This window comes from Melozone crissalis, unplaced genomic scaffold (genome assembly GCF_028551555.1).
Source record: "Melozone crissalis strain CALT ecotype California unplaced genomic scaffold, PUWL_Pcris_2 ptg000006l_1, whole genome shotgun sequence".
NCBI classification, from domain to species: Eukaryota; Metazoa; Chordata; class Aves; order Passeriformes; family Passerellidae; genus Melozone; species Melozone crissalis.
The window spans coordinates 34531596-34544340 of record NW_026535784.1 but is presented as its reverse complement, the minus strand read 5'-3'; the positions used below and the strand labels follow the sequence as shown (position 1 = coordinate 34544340).

At 34.5% G+C, this 12745-nt stretch overlaps 1 protein-coding gene across 3 annotated transcripts in view; it reads right to left on the bottom strand.

Moving 5' to 3' along the window:
- Positions 1-12745, bottom strand: part of FSTL5 (follistatin like 5) — a 271451-nt gene that overhangs the window by 19909 nt on the left and 238797 nt on the right. For all 3 annotated transcript variants that reach the window (XM_054295663.1, XM_054295662.1, XM_054295664.1), the window contains 2 exons: positions 8863-8970; positions 7216-7340 (listed from right to left, as the gene is read on the bottom strand). In XM_054295663.1, the coding sequence (XP_054151638.1) occupies positions 7216-7340; positions 8863-8970 (233 nt within the window). The remainder of the gene's footprint in view (positions 1-7215; positions 7341-8862; positions 8971-12745) is intronic.

The window sequence follows — 12745 nt, the reverse complement described above, 5'->3', positions numbered from 1 at the left end:
TTTGTAATTTGGGGCATTTTTTGTAAACCAACAAGTAATTAAGACAGCACTAAGATAACTTCTATCCACTGGGTACAACAAATTATGTGCCATAATTGCAAGGGATTAGTTTCTTCTCATAGTTGATTTTTTTTTTAAATATTATATCGCTTCATGTTACATACTGGTACTGGCTGATGCTGAATTTTTAAAAGCAGGTAGGTTCTAGGACACAGGTACAAAATTTATTTTTACCAATGGTTTGTCCACTTTATATATATTAATGTATACATATCATATATATTCCTTTATATCCTTTATATCAGATGGAAGATGGTATTTTTTCCAAAGGTAAATATTCCTCTAATGACTTCTGTACATGCAAAAGAGAAGAAACCCTACAGTGTGAAAAATAAAATAAAAAAAAATTACAATTTAGCAAAACTACCTTTTGCTGCATTGCAGCTGACCAGTTTTACTTCAGGTTTCAGCACTTTCTGAGCTAATGGGGAAGGTCAAGTAGAACAAAAGGATTCTTTGTTTGTTTGGGGTTTTTTTGACTAATGTTGTTTTATGGTGCCACAAAGGCTGGCTGCAATCTCATGTTTCAGGTAACATTTGAAGGGAATTCTCACACTGAAGTGGAAATGGCTTTTTATATTATATTTTTTTCTGCTGAGAGCTGGAATTTGTCGTTCAAGAACTTTGTGAAGTTTGACTCAAGATACCTAAGAGGAAAAGATTTGGTCCATAAGTTAAATAAATTGGTCAAGCAGTATTGAATTGTCAGCTGATGTGGGAAAAGGGCCACAGGTTATTCCACAAACAAGAGAGTTTTCCAGATGGATTCCTTATACATATGTGTGTTTCTGTGTGTGCATACCTTTATTTTGCAATGATAGAAGCAGTCACACAAAATAAAAATATTAAAATAGTTTTATATTGGCTACATTTAAAAGTGCAATTAATTATTTATTACATTTCATAGCACTGAGATGAAAATTGACTTTAAAAATATTTTGAAAATATTTTTTTGCTGAATTCCAAAATCTCCTGTCCTCAAAAACATTATGTACACCTCTATACATCATTTCAGTGACAGCAAATCTTAACTGGACTTGTGGAATGATGGCAATTATCTGTCTTCATCTTCATGATTTCTGTAGGTGTTTTCCCACAGATGCAGTTGGGAATCTGTACTGCCTAGCACATTTCAAAGCCTGCAAACAGGAATGGAGCTAAAAGAGGATGCAGATGTAAATGTGGGAACTTGGTATACCTTGTAATCACCTAAAGGACTGAGATTTTCTTAGCTTAGAGATAAGTAGTGACTACATTTATGAAATTTTTGGGTGGGAGCATGTGAACAGAGAAGGACTAAAGTAGAGAATATAAGTTTGATGTACTTAAGAGGACTTCACATTTCTAAAAAGTCACTTATTTTAATAGTTGTTGTTGTTGCCACTGGTGCTAGTTGGGCAAAGTAAGTTTCAATGCTATAAAACTGTCTGAGCTGAATCTCTCAATCTTTCATTCTTTACATTCCCTCTGGAACAAAGATGCTCTAAAATCCACTATTTAAAGCCAAAATCAGATAGAGAAAAAGTCTTTTTGCTGTCTCATCTCTATCTTTCCCAAAAAAACCCCTATTTTTCAAAAGCAACATATTTATGGACTGGAAAGGTCCTTCTTTTGGGGGGACAAATATGAGAAGAGGGGAAAAAATGACCACAAGGTTTCCATTTAGTATGAGTCTCTCACCAAGACACAGAGTGGGAGGCTGCAGAGTGAACCCCTATTCCTACTTTGTGTGCTGTGCCACCATGTAGGATTCACTGCCAGATTCCAAAATCCTTATCAGAAATTGCAGAATATTTTCTAGATCTTCTTTTCTTGCCCTGGTACTACTGAGCTGTCTCAGTTTCCTCAAGCTTTCAAGCCCTTTGACTATTTTCCTTGTATCATTATAGGCTTATAGCTTGATGACTAAGAACTGTCTCAAAATTTCTGCTCCCCTAATGTGCATTGTTAACTGAATTTGTAAAATATTAAATTGTCCCTTATCTTCACACTAAATCATACTATGTGAAAAATTCAACCCCTACATTAATTATATTTCTTTTGTTAATGTTTCATCTACAGCTGACTTAGCATTGTATTGCTTCCGTTGTTTCACTCAGAAACTACTGAATAGAAAGCTTTTTCTGATTATGTAGGATTTTTGCAACAGAAATAATATCTTCTGTTTGATTATTTGCATAGAAACAGTGAAAATGCTCTCACACCCTGTCAGCTACTTCACACCTCTGTAGGGGCTTAAACTCTGGAATGAAATGTGAATGTACTGACTCACTTCTCCACACGGGTTTCATTTAAGAAGGTTCACAGGAATGCATTGGCAGCACATTCCAATTACCTCTTAAAGAAAAGTTCAGTTTTTGGATTGTTTTGTGCAAATGAATAAGTGTTATTTTAGAAAGACTGCTTCCCCTATTACCGTACACAACAGAGGCATAAAAGAGAAAAAACGCAAACAGAATGTGTTAGCTCTATTCAGAGCCTGAGCCATCTCACCAGCGAGTTGATTGCTCATTCTTCCAATTCTTAGGTCAGGTAACAGTATGACATTTCAAACACTGCTCAAAGATTAAAATATCTAAAAACTTGGAGTTACTCCATTACAGTGAGTTCATTTAATACTGCTTTTGAAACATTTTACAGTATAGTGAAAGACCTTAATTTATTCCAATTATCTTTTGTTCACTTCGATTTATGAACACTGGAGCTCAAATAATCAGCTCTTTTGCTCCTTAGGCTTCCAAGAATATATTTTCATAAGTATTGTACAAGTCATCTTTCTGCAACCATCCCACATACTAATTACAAAAGTCTATTTTTATGATAAGGAGTGGTATTAGCAGACAATTAAGGACGAGATCATTGGTTGTCCTGAATTGCTTTGAAACAGAAATAGCTCGCTGAATAAAATTTTCTTCCTATTAAATTTAGAAGGGCAAATATTGAAAAAATATATTCAATTCTTATAAGGTGCATCTACGGAGTGAAAAGTCTTCAGAAAGAGCTGAAGAAAAACACCTTGGCATTTGTACTATTTATTACAGCTTAATAGATCTCATCCTACCTACTTTTGTGGCCCTTGTGTTTGGTAATTTTAAAACAGAACTGAGGGGAAGGGGAGACTTTTTCAAGCTGTGTGTACTGAAAATATGGGCATGAAAGTGTGCATGAAAATCAGTGCTTTACATTCATTCATTCATTCATTCATTCATTCATTCATTCTCTTGGTATAAATCAAAGTATATTGACAGTGAGTGCCCAGCCAATGATAACACCAGGATGGGCTTTTTTTCAAGATAGGCAAGATAAATATATAATTTCTTCCCTTTGAAATCTTTAGATTTCCAACTGCAAGACTGAACAAACTTCTTCCACTGTTCTTTCTAACAATAAGTTTTACTGTTTTGTGCCATAGCCTCTTTTTCTAACATTAAGATCTGTTGAGCATTGCACTACAACCAGCTGGCACAAGAAAGTAATGAAAACTCATGGGAAACTGACTTTCTCTAAACTCTGAGCTTGCTTAGTGAGAAAAAGAAGGACATTGATTTCCATCATGAAGGAATGCTCAAAGGCATGCTGCAATTCTTCCCCTAGAGTCAGTAGGTAAACTAGTCTTGTCAAAAAATCAGACAGGAAAATCTAAAATTAAGTCAGCTCTATAATCGCATGTCAAGCACATCTGTTTGCAACTGAGACACTCTGTAGAACCATGAACTTGCTATCTGGAAACATCAGTGGGGCTGCTCTAGACATTATTAGGACAGTAATTAGTACAGTTTCACTAAACGAAACGAAACTAAAACGAAAACATTTTTTTTTCTTTATAAATATATATACAAACACACACACACACACATATATATCTTTTAAAATGCAGCTACAAAAGGATTACAGACAACAATCAAACATTGTTTGATTCCTAATGGTGTTTAAGTGGAAGGAAATAGTATTACTGGAACATAAAAGAGAGGAAGATACCTTCCTAACATGGCATAACTAACAGGTGAACTGAACCTATCAAAATTTTCCCCACAAAATGATAAAGTTTCTTTTCTTGACCTCTTCTGTACATATAACAACTATCCACCAATTATAAAATGAAGTTTAAAGACAATAAATTCATCTATTCTTCCTCTACTTCTTTTGGCTCATGCCTAATTAGTGTGGTTAGTTGATGTTTTGATGGTGCATCACAGTTGTTCAGAGCAAGAATGAATGTTACGCCTGTTGGTTATAAACCAAACAACCAAAAGGTTATTTGCCCTGACTCCTGCTGTGTGATAAGCGCAAGAAAAAATTAACTCAGTCAGTGGTAGGAAAAATATGGGAAAACATTTTTTTCCCCTTGGATGAATTACTCTTTACTTGAAACCAAAATTTATGGTATCTCTTCAAATGTCTGATCAGGAGGCAGTGTGTCCTAAATTATCTGCTGCCTAAAATAGCATTAAAATATGTAGAATTTTCTTTTCTAATAATGAGCAGCCCATTTGGATTTTCATATATAAAATTAACTGACCTAGGTAAATCAAAAGTAGAGTTCCACCACTTAAATAAATCATTTTTCAACAAGTTTTAAATACTTATACACACACTAGTAGCAATTACCACTTCAGCTATTATTAAAAATTTAAAAAAGTAATGACTCACTATGGCTTAAAATTATTTGTCTTTACTTCTGTTTCTATGTGTTAACAAGCCAACCCATTGGACAGAATATGCTGTAGATAGTAATACACTGCAGATGGTATCAGATGGTTTGTGCTAGCTGTTAGGAAACTTATTTAATTCTTTTAAGTGATATGTGGTGGTTTTTTTGCTTAGAATTGCCTTTATTTGGACAGTGTGTTTAGTTCTGGATGCTAATTTGGTAAGCCATGCATACTGTCCTCTGCCTCATCATTCAAACTGTTAGTTTACAAGTGACAAATGCACCTAGCTACAGAAAGTTTTCATTTTTCTGAAAGGGGCTGGTGTTGCATGGCCAAAGGGAGCTGATTTCTGACAAAGAGTAAATAGGGCCCTTGGGCAATCAACTACACCAGCCAACTTAGCCAGTGGGCTTATTTCCCTCTTAGCTGTTTTTTTGCAATTCATACTCATAAATTGCTCCCCTGGTTGTTGTACACTCCCAAGAATAATAAACTCAAGCTTTATGTTTGCTGCCTAACAGCCTTAAGAAACACATACTGTGATTGAGTGGGGTTTTTTTGTTGACTGGTCATATTACCTTTAATAGACCGGGATTTTCTACATCGCTACTAATTTGATGAATACAGTTAATTTTAAATCTTTTCTGTAACATTGTTCATATATTGCATTCTAATTTATACAAAAAAAGCAAGGCACTTGCAGGCCAGATGTTATGGGAGACAAATTCTTCAACAACTGATTAACATAAACAGCTCTTGAAGCATATATTGAAAGAAAAGCACTGTATTTGTCTGCACAGTGTTTTTTAAATTTTCTTTTTAGAAAAGGCACTCAGAATTAATAGCATTTCCCTTGAGCTCATTATTTGATAAAACCAGATTGACTTTGTTCATTAAAGCCTCCAAATCCATGGGTTTAGCAGTGGACAAACTACTGCAGTCTTTTTTGCCATACCAGGAATTTTCTTTTGGCATCTTGGCAATTTTATCTGGCATGTGAATGTTAAGGAAAAGGAAAACAAACAAACAAAAAAAAACCAACCAAAACCCAAACAAACAAAAAACTTTACTAGGCCTGAATTGATGTACATATTTATTATATATCGGCAGGCACTTATCAGATTTTATTATTTCAGTGTTCAATGGATTTCATACCCCTTTTTCATTCTTCTGTGTTTTCTTTTATTCTTTCATTCTATTTTCTGTTGCCTTGCATACAGGAGATGTGAAATTACTCAGCAGCTGAAGGTAACATGCAAAGCAGGAAAAGCCTACTTGCCCTATTTGGGCAAAATATCAACCTAAAATGGTTTGAGTTAGATGAGGCAAACCCAACACTAGCTTTGGACTGGTCCTATTTTTCTTTTCCCAGTCCTGATACCCCTCTTAGTATGATGTTTATCCCAATCCATGCTTTTATTTTCCTATTTACTTGAACATTAAAGTATCTTAATGTCAGTTCTGTTTGGGCAGTACCTCTAGTACCTGCTAGTTTATGAAACACTAACTTTTGTCCTCACAACACATATCTGTTCCAAATACTGCAGAAATATTTAATGTTTTTCTAAGGCTGAATGTGAGGACTGCAGATTACTTCAGGGACACAACAGGAATTTGCCTACTCAGATAAAAAAATATAGTAATCATGGTACTTAGAGTCAATTTATGATTCAGACATATTAATCTATACATCTATCTATAATTTCTTTTTAAATTGAATAGGGCTGATTGCTAACTTACTTGTTAGTTTAGAGTTTTGTAAGAAATAAAAAAAATGTCTCTCATCAACAATGTCTTTAGAAGAAGCCAAATGTTCCTTGATACAGAAGACTAGATTCTTCCCAGGCACATATAGAGTGAATTCTAAAATCAACTGTAAAATCACCCTAAACTGCATGCTTTCACATTTAAAAGAATAGCACTCACTACCATCAGAAATTTTATGTTTTTTAATGGAGATGCCTATTTACACCTGTAATTTGAGAATTTTGCTAGAACAGAATGATGACAGTCAAGATTATCTAATGAAGATATTCCTATAGAAACTTGGCATATTAGAATAAATAATGGATAATTGTTGGCAGAGCTGTTTTGAGGCAAAATGGTTCACATCAGGTTGCAAAAATCTTAGAAGTTCTAAACATACAAACCACTAATACACGTTAATGCAATACTGAGATGAAAAAATCCTAGATCGCAGAATTATTCAATACCTAGAGGTAGAAATGTTACAGAAAAAAAATCATGGAAAGAAAACTATATATCACACTCTTACTAGTGTCTTTTGAGGAAGAAAAGTAGATTTTCCTCTAAGAGGTCTTGGGGAGAGTTCTGCTTTATGCCTGTGTTAAGTGTTGTCCTGTTTTCCTCAGCCTCTCTTTCTGTGTTCCATATGTCTTTTAAACTCCAGCTGATGAAATTGTTCAGTTCTGTCACAGCCAGAACCTGTTCTTGGGATGAGCACAAAGACAGCCCAACATCCCCCACATTCAGACAGACTTACCGCACGTGGGTAATGATAAGGGTTGTGGCTGGAATGAAAAAGTCATCCACTCTGTCAAACTGCTTCCCCACGGGCTGGGTATGGATGGTGTGATGGGAAACACTCCCACTGGCTTGCGTTATCACCTGCACAAATAACATCAGCATAAACTAGACAAGCATTCTTTAAAAATCAAATTGCAAACCAAATGAATAAATACAGTATTGCCTCTGTATTCTCTTGTGTTGTCCTTTCCACGTTACCAAGAAAAGGAGTGCAAATAATAGTTACAGATTTCAGAGAACTATTACATACTGAAACACTTAGTCTTCATACTTGTTTTTCCCCTTCATATTTTTTTATCAATCCTGAATCCATATTTATTAATTTACATTACTAAAGCCCTTACAGTTCTTAGTTTAAACTAAGGTTTTTGTTTATCTTTTTACTTACACTAGATCTTAGAGTGAGATTAAATTTTTAAGCACTTCAGCCAGAGTGAAAAGATGCTATCAACAAATCCACTGGAACATATGGCTATGCATACTCCCAATTGTCATCAATCATGAGATAATTCAACATAGCACATATTTCAGAAGAGCAAGCTGAACTGATTTTAAATACTCCTTAAATTGTTATGAACCAATTTCATTCAAATCCCAAAATCCTGGACCTTCTCTGAAGCAAATGTTTATGCATGAGTAAAAGACAATTCCATATAATAGCCACTATGCTATTCACATATATGCATTTAAGCGTGGATTTTTTTTTTTTAGAAAAGGAGACAATCTACTTTGTATACTTTAATTAAAAATGAGGGTGAAGATGATCAGCCACTTTAAAATATAATAAGACTGACTCAAAAAATTATCAGTACTGGGGAGGAGTGGTTACTAAACTTCCACAGATTACCTTGCACACTCAAAGTTATTAAGGGTCTGTAGGTGTTGAAAAGGTGATTTCAAATGTTACTAATTTTGCTTTTAAAATTTCTCTTATTCTTTTTCGTATATATAAGTATATATTAAATACATAAGGATTTAATGAACTTCTGAAGAAAAGGAAAACAAATTAGAAGCAAAATGAATTTTTAAGTTATGATATAAGGCTGATCATCATAGTCTCAGGGGATTGCTATAACTAAGGAACAGAAATTAATAAAAAAGTAGAAAAGTAAGTACAGCTTCCTGAGACGTTGCTTTAGTGACTGTCCAAAGTATGGGAAAAATCAAGATTTTTAATATCTTTCATGTGAAAAAAAACCCAATAAAGACATAGCTTGACATGTCCAGAACATCAATATGACTTTAATGAAATGGAAGTATGTCTAAAGTCCAGTTTATCCTGTAATTAGGGACAAAAATATCAGGAACAGCAACAGTTTGCTCTCAAAAGACTGGTAGTACAGAACAGGCTGCTGTTTTCAGCTGCATTCCTTATCCTTCTATCACTTTGCCATTGCCAGTACAGACTAAGGGTCTTGAAAATAATGATTAACTTTTTGGTGAGGTCAGTTGTTTGGCTTGTTTTCTGGTTACCTAAAATAATTTCTCTGCCTTGCTGGGGTCATGGCAACAGCGCCTAAAGGAAAATATGCAACACACTGCAATTACACAAAGGTTCAACCTGTCTGTATTTCCTTACACATAATCATTGTGATCACCTCACCTGCAAAGTTGGTGAATTCTTTTCCATGTTTCCCCAGCTCAGCACCCAGACTTGATCATGTGATTTATCATAGTGTAGCTTCACCGGAACAGGATCTGTGCTCACTGCCTGAAATGGAACAAAAAAAGAAATCCTTTGTCACATTTTCAAAGGAGACATAATATATATGCTTGAATGAAAAGGATGAGTAGATATACATTTTCAGATACTTTCAGACTGTATTTAGGAATTATGTTGTCAATTCTTGAAACAGCCCTCTGATTAATTCAGAGTTACTGAATTGCTGAAAATGTGTTTTTTATTTATTATGTACTCTAACACTTGGTATCAAATCTACATAATACTGAAGCCTTTAAGAAGTTGAAAAAAAAGGTTTTTAATCAAGTGCAAAACTATTTGTCTTCCTTCCCTGCCATCACTCTCACTTTACATATATTGGTTGAAAAACTACACCATTTACTGAAAAATGGTTAAAAAGGTAAGAGTATTCTCAAGCCACATACTGGAATTAATGGAAGATGTTACTGCAAAAAAATCAACATGATGTTGCTGCACCCAAAACTTCCTATCTGTTAAAATGTGCATATTTTGTTGAAGTAGCAAGGATTGTTTTCATATGTTTTCCAGTTACAGTTGCTACTTTTCATAGAACCTGTGATCAGAACTGAAGTGGTTTCCCTCCAACTTTAAGCACTGTCACTTGAGACAATGAACCTGTTAAACAGCTGAGCTCTAAACTTCCTTTGTTACAAAAACTGAAGGATTCAGAGGTATTAAATGGGAGAACAGTGTAGTCGATTAAGAGATGTTATACACAGGCTAAACAAGAGGGGGATTACTTTTTTATTTTCATCATTTAAGAAGGAAAAAATAGGTGGAAATTGTTTTTTAGTTTTACCATTATGGAACTGTAGAGCACAGCTTGTTTATCAGTGTGTCAAGGAGAGTACCAGCTGGCTAATTAAGTGAACCTAATTTAAACTAATGATGTAGATCCTCAAGATAATGCACTAATGGCTGGCTGAGACTGCTGATGATACTTAACTGTACTCCTGAGGTGTTGCAAGCGACCACTTCATCTAAGCAGATTTTGTTTTTCCTTTTGAAAATGGAAAATGAAGCCAGGTTGCTCACTGGCTCATTTAAAATCACAAGTTACCCCTCGAAAAAGGTCATTTGTGTTTGATAACTTCTTTCTGCTACATGCTAGAAAACAAATTGTTTAAAATAATACTTGAACTGCTGTATAGCTAATTTGTCAAAGCATGTCAAATTTCCTTTTGGCTTCCCCAGCCAAAGGTCTGACCCAGACATGCTCGGCCAGAGGAGTGCCAGCTGTGCTCAGAGCTGGGGTCGTGGCACGGCCAGGAGGAGCAGAAGGAGGCGCCTGCAGGGTCAGGCACAGGCAGCACAGCTCCCCAGAGGGAAGCCAGCAGCAAAAAGGAGCTGAGCATCTCAGACTTTCACAGCTGTCTCCAGCTGACCAGGCTGATCTGCCAGCAGCACGCTGAGGGCTGAAGGACGATGACTCTGTCCACTTCAGCCTCTAAGTCATCCCACTTAGCAGTGTGCTGCTATGCAATACTGCACAGTTCCTGCTTTCCAGAATTTAAAAATGAAAGCAGATGCTTCCCTTGACTTCAGAATGAGAATTACCTGGATAAGTCAAAAATTTTCCTTATATATATATCTCTAAAGATACAGCACCCATGTTTCCAATACATTTCAATTTATTCTGCTATAGAATCCTCTAAAGCACTTACTTTGATAAATTTACCTGCCATAAAAATAAATCATCCTCAAATCTAGCTGTCACATATGTGCACACCTTTTACATTATCTTTCATAGTAGAAAGGAATAACAGGTAGAGTAGTACTTCAGAGAAAACATTATAATGAGCAAAACCAAATAAACATTCTTTTTACACAGAAAATAGCCTTGCTACATGACTTAAAGTCCTTTCAAATAAATTTTTAATTTTCTTTAGGGTTTTTGCACAGTAATGGGAGTTTCATTAGAATTCTCTTGCTTTCAAAACATGAAATTATCTCCACATTTATTCCCACTAGCCTATGTGCTTTTTTTGCAAGGTGGCTTCTTATTAAGAATGTAGACTTTCTTATTAGACATCTTTCTTATTAAGATGTAGACTAGAAATAGTTACATGCACATGTACATGTATGAAAATAATATCCTCTGTTTTAATATGATCTTCAGGAAAAAGGCAGTCTAACAAGAAAAATGCTCTCATTTCTGAACATTTCTGAGCTGAGTTTCTATTTTCAAATAATGAATTCAATCTTTATTTTACTCTGTGCTAGGCAGTACTTTTAAGTAATGAAAATAGACTGATCTGGAAAACTAAATTCCCTTCTGTGCTTCCTGTTTGTAAAAGTGTTTTTGTAAGTGTATATCATATGAATAGAGCAACATTTAATGGTTACAACATTCTTCCTGCTTGCAGAAAATAAAGCTAGAAAATAAATGCTTGCTTTTAAAAGACAAGAAGACAGAGACATGCTTGTTTTAAGAAATGCTAAACAAATATCTCTTGACTTGTTACTAAATTCCAAATTAGCCTTACTTCAATTCTAAAACCCACCCGTGAATCAACAGTGTTTTTACTTTATTGTGTCACCAAAAATCTTTGTTAAGTACTGTGAAATGTAAAAATAATTTATTATGATTAGAACCATCAAAGCAAGGCTTCCATTCCAGCAAAAGTTTTCCACAGCTGGAGTAAATTTAATTCTATACTTTCCTTAGTTCATAATGTTGATATTATTAAATTAGGGGAAAAGCAATGCTATTCTAGCTCTCAAAATAAAATTCCTTTGAAAGTGGTTTTTTTGCACCAGAATAACATGAAAGCTTCTGGAGTGTCCTGGTTTTAGCTCAATATACTTGCTAAGCAGCACAGACTTAGTGCACAAAGCTCTTTTCTACACTTAGGCATTCTGTATGTCTGCTTTTCAGCTCATTACAGAAACTAGAATATTTTTTGATAGAACAATCTAATGCCATTCAAAAACTGTACAATTGTTTTACATACAATTCTTGTGAAGGGTGAACTTTTAATTAGTGGTTAATTTACTGAATTTTACTTTTTAATTAACATATATCTTTGCAGTAGGTATCTCTGCAATTTTTAATGGTAAAGTGATCTATATTTTTACATATTTAAAACAATAAATAATGTAACTAAAGACAAATTAGAAGAGCTTAGCAATGAACATATTTCATAAAGCCTAAATTAAAACCTATTTTCAGTGAGCTCAAGAGGAATCATGTGCTTTTGACACTGAAGTCTAAATGCTAATAAATGCAATTATATTGATATTTCATCCCTCCTGTGGAGAAAAGGAAGCTGACACCTGAATGTCAGTCAAAGACCATGGAAAGCATTGCCAGACATTCCACTCCTTCAAATTTGTGGACTGTGTTGAGATCGTGGGTTTTTACTCTGTCTCCCTGAAGTAATATATCAAACTGGTTGTAAAAAAGTATAGTTTTTAGAAAAAAAAAATCATTACCCACTCATTCTATCTCGATTTTAATATGCAAAGGTAAATTTAAGTTAAAAATCCCCACCTTTTTATTATTAACTTACTGAATAAAATATTTTACAAGTCCTTTTGGATAGTTCAAGTTTTGAGGAAGCCATATCTGAGACAGCTGACACAGAATTCAGAAAGCAAGTGTTTCAAGTATGCAAAAGTATTACAAATATTTTTGTAAGTCATGCATTTTATAAATGCAATTTTGTTATTTGTTTTTAAATTTTATAAGCCTGTACAGAATACATGTGTACACTTACACGATGGAATAGTTTGAGCTGGAAGGGACTTTTAAAAGTCTTCTAGTCCAAACTCACTAGTGAGC